Source organism: Euleptes europaea, chromosome 2 (assembly GCF_029931775.1).
Source record: "Euleptes europaea isolate rEulEur1 chromosome 2, rEulEur1.hap1, whole genome shotgun sequence".
In the NCBI taxonomy this organism is placed as follows: Eukaryota; Metazoa; Chordata; class Lepidosauria; order Squamata; family Sphaerodactylidae; genus Euleptes; species Euleptes europaea.
In genome coordinates, this window is record NC_079313.1 from 51,922,477 (window position 1) to 51,937,093 (window position 14,617).

General features: G+C 45.0%; 1 protein-coding gene across 1 annotated transcript in view; it reads left to right on the plus strand.

Annotated features, from left to right (window-relative positions):
* COL24A1 (collagen type XXIV alpha 1 chain) overlaps positions 1-14,617 on the plus strand; it is a 299,903-nt gene that overhangs the window by 86,395 nt on the left and 198,891 nt on the right. Inside the window, exons 10-12 of the mRNA XM_056845652.1 lie at positions 524-568; positions 9,213-9,266; positions 14,398-14,442. Coding sequence (XP_056701630.1) covers positions 524-568; positions 9,213-9,266; positions 14,398-14,442 — 144 coding nt within the window. The remainder of the gene's footprint in view (positions 1-523; positions 569-9,212; positions 9,267-14,397; positions 14,443-14,617) is intronic.

The window sequence follows — 14,617 nt, forward strand, 5'->3', positions numbered from 1 at the left end:
CAATTTCTTGAATTGGTCACCGACCCTGAGTTTTAGTCTGTTCATTGATACGATGTCAGATCAGGTTTTTTTTAGTAGCTCATAGTCATGAATATGATCTATTAAAATATTTTAAAATAAAATACTAGTAACTGGGTAACAACTTGCAAGCCTTTCCTGGATATCAACAGTTCTGAATGTTTGGAATCAGCATGTTATTCTGATGCTGGATGGGAAATGTCTGGAATTGCATTGAAACTTATAAGTTTATTAAACATGCTTATGAAGTCACATTAAGACAAGTCCATAATTGAAGAGAATATTTCCCCCAAGTAATTAAAAGTAAATTGCAGCCATACCCAGGGAATCATATATTTTAAAAGCCCTCTGGGAACTTGATTAGATGTTATAGTGTTCTGACTTCCACAGTCACAGTTTTTAAAAAGCATGTTGCCAGCTTTGCAAATTAACAGCTGTGGCACTTTTAAAATATAGTGCCTTTGCTCATTGAAAATGAAGTAAAAGGCATTTCTTTTTGTGCTAGGGTTTAGCAGGACCCGAAGGTAACCCAGGCCCTAAAGGTGTAAGAGTAAGTAAGCATTTTTTGAAGGATTATGATATGCATGACTTGTATTTTTTGTCCATTCACAGTGGGGCAGCACACATTTCATTCAGATTTTGCTGTTTCTGTACTCACTGGGTCATTCTGTTTCTTACAGAGTTATTCACAAACTGTATTTCATTAACATGCACTGAAGGATTCCCAAAAGCAGAGGCATATTAGTCTATTGCAGTCCAATATCAAAGAGTCTAAGGTGTCACAAGACTCTCTGCTGTTTTGGAGGATATGGATTTATTTCATTTTCATACTCATAACCCACAAGCTATTCATACAAGTCCTCTACCTTTGGTTGGAATGTACATACACCAGACAAAAGAGGTGTGTAGATTTGTGCTTGCCATATTTATTTTGTGATAGAAGATGCTGAGAAGGAAGGGTTAACTGTTGTTTTGTACTGTTGTCAGGTTAGCAAAACTATGGTTTTTATCAGGTGGTGCTTTTCCGATCTCATCTCTGTCAGCAGTAAGATCTTGGGAATAGGTCTCGGCCTGCTGCACTTCAATGACATGTTTCTCCTCATTCCACATAGTGATTGAACAGGGAGATTCTACATTTATTTGAATGCAAAATGTTCTCTAACCCTGGCTATTGACTCCACTAAAAAAGTTATGAGTGTGCCTTTTAAAAGTGAAGGAGTGGTACATTTACATCAACACAGAAAGAAAGAAAAACATGGTGGCCACATCAGTATTTGGCCAATTACTTTAGACTAGGGATGTCACTCATTTGTTACAAGGGCTGGATATTACATAAATGTCATTTGGTCCAGCCAGCTCAGATTGGCCATGTGTGCCAGCCTGCAGCTGGCTTGCTAGCCCAGAGGGAGAGCGGGTGGCTTCCCTACAGCGGGTTCGCCAGGCCAGATCGGGAACGGGGGTGTGTGTTTCTCAGCTAGTGGGCTTGTAGGTGGGCCTCGGCTGGTGAGCCCACAGCATGCTTGCCAGCCCAGATCGGGAGTGGGGGGTGGCTTCCTCGGCTGGTGAGCCCGCAGCGTGCTCACCAGCCCAGATCGGTAGGCCCCTGCAGCCTAGAATCGGGAGCAGTGGAAGGGGGGCTGCCTTGACTTGCAGGCCAGATAACAGCCCACAAAGGGCCGGATCTGGCCCCTGGGCCTTATCCTTGACACCCTTGCTTTAGACACTAAGAAACGTCTGCCATTTCCATATTATTTAACAAATCCATCTATCGATTGAGAGCCATCTGCAGGTTTAATCATGTAAACTAACAGACCATTCCTGAGGGGGGAGGTAGGTCCGTGGTGGCGAGCAGTGCAGCCATGCCTCCTCCTCAGAGGCTTCCTGGCCGCTGCAGAGGGGGGGGGAACATAACAAAAAGAAAAACAGGCGAAAATACCCCATTGCAAACAGTGAGGCTGCCCCACCGAAAAAGGTGGTGCAGCCCCATCACAGCTCAAGGGGGTGTTCCCAGGGTGAAAGGGGTTAGGAAGGTGACTTACATCAACTCTGCCACCTGGAATGCCCCACCCAATGCCGGTTCCAGGATTTAGGTCTTGGAGCAGCGGTTGCAGCAGCGGAGACCTGCGCTGCTCTAGATCACCCAGGCGCCGGCATGTGTGCCACCCGGGATGGTGTGTCTGTTATCCTGGGTTAAATGGGCACTTATGCCGGTGCAAGGTCACGCTGGCTGCTATGGAAGTTTCCCCCACCCCCTGAATGCGCTCTAAGTTAGGCCAGTGGCTTCTCTAACTACCTGTTTTCAATTCTGTTTGGTGCTAGCTTCCTGGGATCTTTATCAGTCTTGCATTCTGTGTTTCTTTAGCACAAAGGTGGAGATACAAAGATATACCACCACTGAGCAAAGTCTCAATAGAATATGTCTATTAGTTGTGGATTAATGTAACAATTTGTGACAAAACTGGAGGAACATGACTTTCTCAACAAACATTTGCTTGTCACCCTGGTTATTTCTGCACAGATTTTTCCCCTTATCATCTTTTATTGGTTGATTGTATCTAGCACACAACTGAGAATTATTTGCACCAGAAATAGAAGCTACTTCATACAGATTTGTTCCTTGTTCTGGAGGAATGTTTGCAAAATATTCAACTAAATTGGAGAAGAAAATAAGTATTTATTTAAAGAAGAAATAATTGTTGTAGCACCTTTCCTGAGGAAAAACAAAACAACTTGTTTGTTTTTAAAAGTCAGTAGGCCAGTTGTGAGAAGTTTTGCTTGCTGGAATAATTTATTTTAGTGAACTATCACATAAATATAAGGACAAGAAATTTAAATAATTTTAGTGGCATGTCTAACTGCACAAATTTAGCCAGTGTAGTATAGTGGTTAGAGTGCTGGACTATGAATGGGAAGACCCAATTTCAAGTCTCCACTCTGTCATGAAGCTCACTCAGGAGTCCTAAGAACACTGCCTTGGTAGTAATCCCTATTTTTAAAAAATGGGAATTATTTCTGAGTAGTACTGCTTAGAAGTGCTCCCAAAGTGGCCTTGGACCATTCATTCTTGTTCAACCTAGCCTAAATCATAGAGTTTTTTGGGAATAAATGTTTTAACACTAGGGTTGCTAGCCCTGTTTTTAGAGGGTGGAGCGTGGGAGGGGGAGTTCTCACTCTGAGGTGAAGGACATCTTCAGCAGTGGATGATTCCCTTCCCATGATTAGGGATGCAGGATTTAATTTCCTCCTCCTGCGACCTGAGCTGGGACCACCCCCTATATCCAGTTTTCCTCCTGTCTCAGAAGGAGAAGCAGCTAGAGCCCAAGCTCTGCAGCCTACTGAGATTAAGGGAAGAAAAAACAGCTACAAACCTACCCCTAACTCCTTCCTTCAAACATAATCTACTTATTCCTACTATTATTATTCTTCAACTTCATTCTTTTCCCCTCTTATTCCATCTCCTACTTTCCCTCACACTGTCCCCTCATCCTCCCAGTCACCGACATGACGAGGTAATGGCGACCAGAGAGGAACAACTAGGAGACAAACTCCCATCTGGAGATGAGGAACAGGTGGCTGGGCTCCTCTCTCCCCGAAGGCAGCAAGATGAACCCACTGATGACCGCTGTCACAGAGTCGCAGAGGAGGAGGGTGAGCCGGAAGCTAGGGCCTCCAAACAAAAGCGATTGGCCCCAACAGGATGCGTGACAAAGATGCTCTAAGAGGAGGAAGCCGCCTGTTCGGCCCCTGACAGCAACGAGGGCGAACCGCACACTCCAAGGGCCATATCAGCCGAGGAATTAACAGAGGAGAGCATATGCATTAATGTAGCCACCCTTTCCCCATTTCGCAGCTGCAGGTGAGCGAGCAGACATGGAAGCCATATCTTTGATGAGACTGGCCCTGAGACAAGAGCTAGCCCTACCTCCAGGGTCCATTGCTCAGGGGATTCCTAGACTCTCAGGCCAGTTCCTCCATCCTTTCAATGTCTCAATCCCATAGACAAATCAAGTCCAAAACTGTGGAATCTAGCCATCCCTGGCCAACAAAGGCAGCCAAAAAGGCAACACCTCAAGTTCCTAGACCCAGTCACCAACACCCAGAACACCATCCCCTCTCTGAAGAGGATGACAGGGAGGAAGGGGAATTTTCCTCCAAAGAGGAGGGGGAGGAGACTAAGGAACAGGAACAGCAGTCCAGATTATTTGCAGGAGAGGACTATCAAACACTCCTGAACAAGGCCCTTATAGCTCAGGATCTGCATGAGGACATTGAAAGAAGTAGTAAAAACAAGAGAAAGTCCAAGTACAGGGGCACGATAGAGTTCTTCTCCAGACTCAAACCCCAGAGCAGGGCAGTCCCCTTTCCGGAATATTTTGCGGATTTGTTACAGGCTGAGTGGGAAAAGCCTATGGCCAAGAGATAGTTCCCAATTAGTTTTAAGAAATTATATACATTGGAGCCTCATGCTATGGAACTCCTACAGATCCCCCTAGTGGACACCCCTATAGCAGCACTCCAATTTTCAGGATTAATCTCAGAAGATGGAGTGGGCTTCATCAAAGACCAAATTGTTAGAAAGGCCAACTTCACGGCTAAGAAGAAGGCTTACAAAGCCTCTCCCTTATCCATTCAGGTGTTAGCCACTGCTGCACTCTTTGCTAGAGCATGGATAGTATGAACTAGAAAGCTGATACAGCTGGTACCCCAGGAAAGCGCAGGAGTAGTAGAAGGGCTTAACAGAGTACTGAAGGCTGTCATCTTTATGGCTGATGCCACCCTGGATTCCATGACCTTTTTGGCTAGGTCAGTGTCATTATCTAATGCTTCCAGGAGAGCACTATGGATTAGAGCATGGCCAGCAGATTATGTCTCCAAGTTGCTTCTTTTAGCATACCCCTTCCAGGGTAGGCACCTCTTTGGGGAAAAGCTGTATAAATACCTGGTGGAAACCAGGGACAAGAGAAAAGCTATGCCCAAATATATTAGAAGAGAAAACAGGATCCAACTCGCCCTTTCGCACCTCGCACATACTGGCACATCCCAGATCTGATAACAGACACAACACCTGGGCCAGCGAAAGGGGCTCCTTCCGGAGGGGAAACAGATTTAACAGATCTTTCCAGTTTTCACAGGGATACAGCAAGTTCGGCAAAACCACAGACAAGCAAGGCAAGCAATAACTCTAGCACAATCCAGGTGGGAGGGAGGATCCAACACTTCACCGACCAGAGAGACCTCTCTCACCCAGACGCATGGGTGCAACAAATTGTGCAAGAGGGCTACCTAATAGAGTTCCGGATTCTCCCCCCAGACCAAGTCATCCTTTCTCCCAAGTCTCCAAACAGAGAAAAACATCTTTGCACAACATCTACTGTAGACCATCTGATCTAGATCAGGGCCATTGAACCTGTCCCTCAAAAAGAGTAGTTCGCCAGGGTTTACTCCATCTTTTTCACTGTACCCAAGAGAAACGGAGACTGGTGCACTATCCTGGACCTGAAGTATGTGAACAGGTTCGTAAAGGTGAAGCACTTCATGATGGAGACTCTTCACTTAATGGTAGAAGCCCTACGTTCACATTCATTCTTGACTTCAGTAGACCTCACAGAAGCCTACCTTCATGTTCCCATACACACATCACATTGGAAGTTCCTTTGGTTCACATACAAGACAGCCCACTACCAGTTCAGGGCTCTCCCCTTTGGACTCGGCTCCAAGAGTATTTTTGAAGATATTAGTCACATTGGTGGCTCTGCTGAGAGAGCAAGGTATACATATATTTCCCTATTTAGATGACATCGTGGTAAGTGCGACCACATTAGAGTTGGCGAGGCAGCACACAGCCACAGGTGCTGGTTCAACATGGCTATTGGTCAACACGACAAAGAGCAATCTCTCCATCTCAAAAGATACAGCACTTGGGGGTCATGATCAACACCACCTGCAACATGCTCTTCTTACCTCAGGAAAAGATCGTAAAAATTATCAAACTAGTCAAGCAGACACTTGCAGCCAAATCAGTGGGTCTCTCAACCTTGGCACAACTTCAAGGCTTAATGATTGCCTGCATTGGAGCTGTCCCATGGACCTGACTGCATGCAAGACGAATACAATGGTTCCTGAAGCCATACCAACTTCAGATCCTACAAAAGAAAAATCTTCGCCTAGTACTACACAGTCAGACAAAAAAAAAGTCTTCTATGATGGTCCAACAATCTGTCGAGAGGTCAAGCATAACTCCATGACATAAATCTTCACGGATGCCAGCCTGGAAGACTGGGGGCCACAATTCACCATCACATCACCCAGAGTCTCTGGTCCAAGAAGGAGAGCTCATTTCACATCAACAAACTGGAGCTACAGGCGATCAAGCTAGCACTCATGTCCTTTCAACACCTTATAGAGGGCCAAAATGTTCTAATAAGGACAGACAACATATTGGCAAAAGCACACATCAGCAAGCAGGGAGGGTTGTGGTCATTGTCCCTCCACACTGAAGCAGTGTGTATTCTAAACTGGGAGGAGAAACATCTTGCCTCCCTGAGGGCAGAACACATCCAAGGCACCCTCAACACACAGGCAGATTGGCTCAGTTGTCAGTACATGGACGAGGGAGAATGGGCACTCAAGGAGGACGTCTTTCTCCACATCTCAACAAGATTCAGCCAGCCATCAGTGGACCTCTTCTCATCAGACAGCAATCACCAGACTCATCATTTCTACTTGAGGTTCAACCATCTGGAAGCAGAGGGTGTGGTTGCTATCTCCATGGCTGGAAGGTCTCCTTTACACATTTCCACCACTACCTATCATACCAAAAACCCTGAGCAAGGCACGGCAGGAACAGGCCAAGATCATCTTTGTTGCCCCTCACTGGCCATGCTGACCATGGTTTGCGACCCTACAGGAGCTGTTGATCAGGGAGCCATGGCACCTTCCAGTGACACCAGACCAGCTACACCAGAGACCCCTTCTTCATCCATACCCGGGTTGGCTGCATCTGATTGTCTGGATCTTGAAAGGCAGCAGTTGCTAGAATGGGGCTACTCTTCCAATGTCGTTGACACTATTCTGGAATCTAGACATCCTTCCACAAGGAGGATTAACAACTACTCCTGGAAGGTGTTTGTTTGGTGGTGCAAAAGAAAGCATCTGGACTCTCTAAGCATGTCCATGGTACAGCTTCTAGACTTTCTCCAGGAGGAAGTACGCCAAAATCTCAAGTCCTCCACCTTATGTTGACAGATCGCCACCATTGCCACAGTCACACCAGAGTTGGAGGGATACATCCTGACTAAGCATCCACACATAATCTCATTCCTCAAAGGCGTAACAACTATGTCTCTTGCTACAATACACAGGTTTCCCACATGGCGACCGCATGTTGTTCTGAATGTCTTAACAGGACCTCCATTTGAACCAATGAGGGAAGTACCTATAATTTTTTTACAAATGAAAACCTTGTTCCTAACTGTGGTCACCTCGGTACGCAGAATCTCAGAATTGGGTGCTCCTTCTGCAAGAAAGTAGTCCTCAGACTTGATCCTACATTCCTACCAAAGGTAAATTCCAGATTTCATAGGCAGCAATACTTCAATTTACCTTTCTTCTGCCCATATCCACAACACTCCAAGGAGAAAGACTGGCACACGTTAGATCTTAGGAGGGCATTGTGTATATACCTTAAATGCACTGAGACCATCAGACACACAGAATCCTTATTTATTTTAGTGACAGTCCCCAACAAGGGTGGAAAGATGTCAAAGGCTGCTATCAGCAATTGTATCTGACAATGTATCTCGTTGGCATACAAGGTTAGCAACATACCTGTCCCTGCAAGTATCACGGCACATTCAGTCCAAAGTGCAGCAACATCAGCAGCCTTTGATAAACAGGCTCCCATCAAGGAGATTTGCAAAGCAGCTACTTGGTCCACAATTTTGACCTTCTTAAAACACTATAAGCTGAATGCCTACTCATCTTCAGATGCAGCTTTTGGCTGGAGGGTCCTTCAACATAATCAATGACAACTAATCCCACCTGAGGAACAGCCAGCTCTTGGACATCCCACTGCTGAAGGTGACCTCCGCCTCAGAGTGAGAATGGAACCTTGGCTTACCTGTGAGGGTTCCTTCTACTCTGAGGACAGGAGAATATCTTGCCCACCCAGGGCGAAAAATTAAATCAAGACTCATTGAAGGACACCTTTTACCTAGAAGATGGTCTGATTGGGAACCCTACAGTTCCTTACAGTTTATAAAGTCTACAACCATTACTGTTCTTTCTTACAGCCTTTCACACTGTTCTTCATGGCTGTTATCTTTAATGTTCAGTTTGTTACTAATAGTTTTTTCTCTTGTTGCTGTTTACCTTTAAATTCCTTCCTGTCTATGTTAGCTTGGGAAGTCCTCGAGTGAAGATAGGGGGCAGTCCCAGCTCAGGTCACAGGAAGAGGAAATTAAATCCTGCCTCCTTGAGCATGGGAAGGGAATCACCCATTGCTGAAGATGTCCTCCTATCCTCAGAGTAGAAGGAACCCTCACAGGTGTTTTTAGAGGGTGGAGCACGGGGTGGGAAAGAGGCCCTGATGCAGTGACATCATTACCTTGAAATTATGTCAACGACGCTCTAGGAATTCCCTCAATCTGTATTGTAGGGAGCATAGAGACTGGGGAAATTCCTAGAGCATCACGAATGTGGTGACTGGAAGTGTGTACACAACATCCCCCCATTTCCCCCCACTGCTCAGTTGACTGAGAGTGGGTGGGGGCATGAATTTGCTTACCACAGGAGGGCAACTGGAAGCCATATGTACCAACCTGGACTCCTTAGAGAAAATGTGAGATAAAACCATAATGAATAAAAACTAGATACATGTGCACAAAAGTAACTAGCCTACTTTCGCTTCCACTCTCATATGTATACTGTAGTTACTCATTTGTGACTTAAAATTTAGAAGAACCCATCTGTGTAATGTTACTTTGTCTGGTTGCCTATAGGCAATTCTTAATCGCTATAGGTGACCAGACAACTGGCTGTTTATGAGAGGTGACTATATCCTTTTTGTAAAAATCCATTATTTTCAGTTAGATTGCATTTAGTTTTTGGTACTTTTGACATGAAAGTATGCAAGAGGTGTGACTTAGTGCTGGGAAAAGAATCCTCAGTTTGTTTCTTCTGTTTATCTCTTTAAGGGATTCATTGGACCCCCAGGAGTGGCAGGGCTGCCTGGACTCGAGGGAGAAAGAGTAAGTGTGAATTATATTTAATGGGGTTCTGTTTTGCAAACTGATCATGCATAACAGGAGATACCTTTTAGATATACCAGCAAGTGAAAAGGAATTGATTTTCCATGGGAAGAGTCACACATCTAAGGGTCTGTGTCCAGATGGTTCAAGCATGTAGGTGTTGTCATTTCCACAAAACATGCATCCTCCTTTCTTGTGCTCTTGATTCCTGGAAGAAAAAGCACATAATCTAGCTAATGATACTCTTTAACAACACATCTAGCTGACAATTCAGTTTATTATAGGGCCTCTGTAAATATACCAAGTAGTTAATTGGAGACATATTTAAACAGAGCTGAGTCTTGAGTACATGGTTCAGCAGCCATATGAATCTTGATTCACAGGCTGAACTCAGCCCAGATCTCTTTGCAAACATGCAAGTGACGATATGAGGATCAACTGTAACAATCATAAGTGAATTATTGACAAGGCTGGCATTTCAATCCAGAACCAATTTTCTATTCACATAAGGGGAAATTACTCTATAAAAGGGAAGTAAGGGAACTGGGGAGAGCTTTCAACTAAACTAAACTTACCACCTAATAACGAAGGCACAAAACTCCTAGCATCACAGCTTTATAGATACAATTCACCAGTACTTCAAAACCAAGCTTTAGTCATAGAGTCAATTAAAACTTGCTAACTAAATCCCTATTTATATTTATTTTATTTTATTTGCATTATTTACTGTCCGCCTTTCTTACTTGGATTCAAGGCGGATTACAGCACAGTGCATCAATATAATCGACAGGAGGGGACATTCAAGGAACAAGGCAAAAGGAGTTAGGGTTGTAGAACCAACATAATTTAAAAAACAGAACTGCAGCAAAGCATAAGTATTAACATGACACATTAAACAATGCAAAATTCACATAGTGGGATCCTCATTTTAGCAAGCTATACACAGTAGTACTATAGAACACAGTCCCTAATAAATTATCCAAGTAACTTTGTGAAATATTTAGTACAGTGCCACTCCATTGCCTGCATAGAAAAGACCTCTTGAATAATTCAGTTTTGCATAATTTGGAGGAGGCCAGGAGAATGGGAGTCTTCCTGACCTCCTCTAGCAGGCCCTTCCATAAAGTGTGGGCCACGACAGAGAAGGCACATGTTGTTGATTTTGCCCATTTGCAGGTTAGTACCTGCAGAAGACCCTGCTCTGATGAATGCAGCTGTCGTGGCAAAGCAGAGGGGGAGATGCTGTCTTGTGGATATGCATATCCAGGGCCATGAAGGGCTTTATATGGGATAGGTAATACCTTAAATTGTGCCTGGTAACTGATGAAGTGACTAGAGGATGGGAGTAATATGCATGCTCCATCTAACTCCCAATAATAACCAAGCCATGGTATTCTGCACCAACTGGAGTTTCCAAATTGATTTTGAGGGAGACCCCCAGAGACCCTCTTTCATTGGTGGGTTTTTTCCCCATGGAAAATCATGTCACCAAGGCCCGATGTGGTGGTGGGCATTTAGACTCCAAGGGATCCCCTTCTCAAGCTGATTTTGCGAATGTAACTCAGGGGACCTAGATACCATTTGGCACTTTTTCATCAATTATAAGAAATACAAAGTGGCCCGTGAGAAATGGATCTATAGGTATATTCAAAAATGGAGCCCCGATACAAAGCAAGAGCTTTTAGGCAAGTTGCTAGCAGATGTTGATCCAAATGTGCCCTTGGCGGTTGCAAAATTCTTGTCTATGGCATTAAATGGTATTACTTTTTAAATTTTAACTTGTATTCTTGTATAGTTAAAATAAGAAATTTGAAATGAAATGTTACATATGATTTTCGTTATTTAGTTGTTACTTTGTATACTGTTTTTCTTTTTGCTTGTGACCTGTTGGTCTTTGAGCAGTAAATGAAATGGAAATGGATGGAAATGGTGGTGGGCATTTTTTTAAAAAAGCCGGCTAGATCGGCATTTGGGGGTGTTTGGGAGTGGGTGGGGAGCTGCTCTGTGCCCAGAGGTATGCAAACACTTCTTAAAGTGGACAGATCGGTGTTTGAGGGTGGGGGAAAGCAGCTCCGTGCCCAGACATATGCAAACGCTTAAGCTGGGCAAGCACATTTACCTATGAACTCTCTCCTTCCTGCACTCCATTCACTAAACAAAATGGTTTCCAGGGGGAGGGATTGCATGAAGGAGGGACAAGCAGAATTGGCGTAGGGAGAGAAACCCAAAGCTAAAACCTTTGCATGGAAATTGTGACGATTTGCCTTTCTTTGGCAAACTTAAAATTCATGCTAAAACAGGTTCCTTATAACATGAGTCAAGTACGCAGTAGGGGCGCAGAAATTACTTCTGAAGGTAGGAAAAATCATTAATAATGCCAACAAAGCCCTGAAGCAGTCCTGCAGGGATCCTGAGGCAAGTACCCGAGCATACCGTATATACTCGCGTATAAGCCGAATTTTTCAGCCCAAAAAAAGGGCTGAAAAAGCCGAACTCGGCTTATACGCTGGTCAATACGGTAGAGGAGGGAGGGGGGAACTTACTGCCGCCGCCGCTTTCCCCCGGCCGGGAGCGGCCTGCAGGAGCCTCCTGCAACCGCATGGAGGCCACACCGCCTCCCCCGCTGCCTTTCTCTGGCTGGGAGCGGCCTCCAGGAGCCTCCTGCGGCTGCAGGGAGGCTGCGCCGCCGCCACTTTCCCCGGCCGGGAGCGGCCTCCAGGAGCCTCCTGCGGCCACAGGGAGGCTGCGCCACCACCGCCGCCGCTTTCGCCAGCAGGGAGCGGCCTCCAGGAGCCTCCTGCGGCCGCATGGAGGCCACGCCGCCGCCCCCGCCGCCTTTCCCCGGCCAAGAGCAGCCTCCAGGAGCCTCCTGCGGCCACAGGGAGGCCGCGCTGCCGCCGCTTTCCCCAGCCGGGAGCGGCCTGCAGGAGCCTCCTGCGGCCGCAGGGAGGCCACACTGCCGGCGCCGCCGCTTTCCCCGGCCGGGAGCTGCCTGCAGAAGCCCGGTCAGGTAAGCCTGCGGGGGGGGGGGAGAGGTTATAAGCCGACCCTCGGCTTATATGCGCGTCAGCTTATACACGGGTATATACGGTAAATGGCCTTAGCCAATTTACCACAGCAGCCAGGCAGTGCTTCAGGACTTCTACCTGATCACCAGGGGATTTTGATAAGGATATATACAGGTGGGTATCATCTGCATATTGATGACAACCAACCCCTAAACCACAAATGATTTGGCCTAAGGGCTTTACATAAAGATTGAAGAGCATGGGGGACAGAATTACGCCCTGTGAAACTCCACAGAATAGGTCCCACAGTGAGGGCAACTGGTCTCCAACAGCAACCTTTTGAGTCCAGTCCATGAGGAATGATTTGATTCAGGAATGATTCAGTGTGCATTCCTGATACCTCCTTCTGTCTCCAGGTGCCTCAACAAGATGGTATGATCTACTGTATCAAAAGCTGGAGATAAGTTCAATAAGAGCAACAAAGAGGCATGACCTTTGTCTACAGTCAGATGGAGGTCGTCAGCTAAAGCTAGCAGAGCCATCTCTATCCCATAGCCCAGCCTGAAGCCAGACTGAAAAAGGTCTAGAGCCGATGGGCTAGCCAAGAAGACTTAGAGTTGGTTTGCTTCTGCTCTCTCAGTCACTTCGCCCAGAAAGGGCAGGTTACAGACGGTGCAATAATTGGCCACATCATTTTGTTTAGGATGGTTTTTTGAGTAGCAGACAGCTAACCACCTCTTTGAGTGGCCAAGGGAAGGTGCCCCGAGTTAGCGACTGGTTTATAATAGATACTAAGGATTTGTTGATGTGGTCCTTACATGATTTTAGCAGCCAGGATGGGCAAGGATCCAGGTAGTGGCCAAGTAGTGGCCTTCACTGATCCATCATGGAAATTGGATCCAAGTAGTGGCCTTCACTGATCCACCATGGAAATTGGGACAAAATCCATGAATAGGCCAGGGGGTGTATTAGTCCTGTCTTCTGGTGTGCCTGTTACAAGTGACACCCAGGTCAGAGCGTATTCTTGATATTTTGTCAGCAACAACCTTGACAAACATATCACTGCTAATTGACTTTTCCTGAGGCAATAAATGCTCAGATTTTGGTATCTGCAGTTGCTGAGCTACTTTGAACAATAAGGATGGTCGTGAGCTGGCTGATGCTATAGTAGCAGAGTAGTAACACTTCTTGGCCGCTGTCACCACTTCTTCATAGATCCTCCAAGGGGCTCTATAGTGTAATCTATCAGGTTCAGTACGGATTTGCAACCAGGGTTATCCTGGACGTCTCCCATCCCTCTTCAGATCACCCATTAGTTCATCTGTTATGTTTGGTCTTTCTTCGGGTTGGACTGCATATGTAATTACAATGACAATGAAACCTTTAATGGCATAATTATTATTACAGTTGTTACAAAATAATCATAAAACCTAATATCAATAAAATGAACTCAAAAATCAAAGGTTGCACACTTTTGAATTTTCATCACATCCATCAGGAAATTGGCATATGTTATAATTCTGATATTTGTTTTGCAAGTAGTACCTTCAATGTACCCAAACAAATTATTGAAAAATAATCAGTTCACAAAAGGTTTGTGTTGTTTTAATGCTATTTGACAGCCTTTTATTTTCCTTGCTGCTGCTTCTGCCAATTGGCTGCTGATGATAATTAAGGCTTTGAGCATCCATTGGGCAAATTATGTGAGTTGATACAGCCAGTAGGATTAAACAGTGGTATGGCAACTGAGGCTAAGAACTGTGAAATCAAATAAAAAGAAGGAAAATGGCATTGGAGACAGAACCATGTGACTGCGTTTGCAGCAGGTGCTAAAATACCAAACCGAGAATGTGCTTTTAGACAGGCCTGAAAACAAGTACACAGAAAGGTAACTAGTTTCAGCTCAACTATTGGTTATTCTTCATTCTTCTTATCAAGGTTTTAGGTTACCTTCAGGACAAATGTACACATTTTGTAGTTTTAGTCACTTCAAAATCTTTTGAAAGGATGAATTGGATTGTAAATAGAGAACACCAAATATTATTGAAAAGAACAGCATATAATAATGTTCTAAAATTTCATTGAATACAGCAGTTAAATTCTGTGACATTTTTCCATTTCAGGGTATTCCGGGTTTACCTGGGGAAAAAGGCCCAAAGGGGAGACAGGTAAAGTAGCTAATCACTTCATTTCCTGCTAATTTAAATTGGTTGAATGCGCCTTTAAGTTAAAATGCTATCTTTCTCTGTCATTTTCTTTTAATTGTAGCCTGAAAGAGCTCAGAGGAGATGGTATACATAGGCCTGAAAAACTTGGAAGGCAATTCTAAAGTGCAAGGAGGGG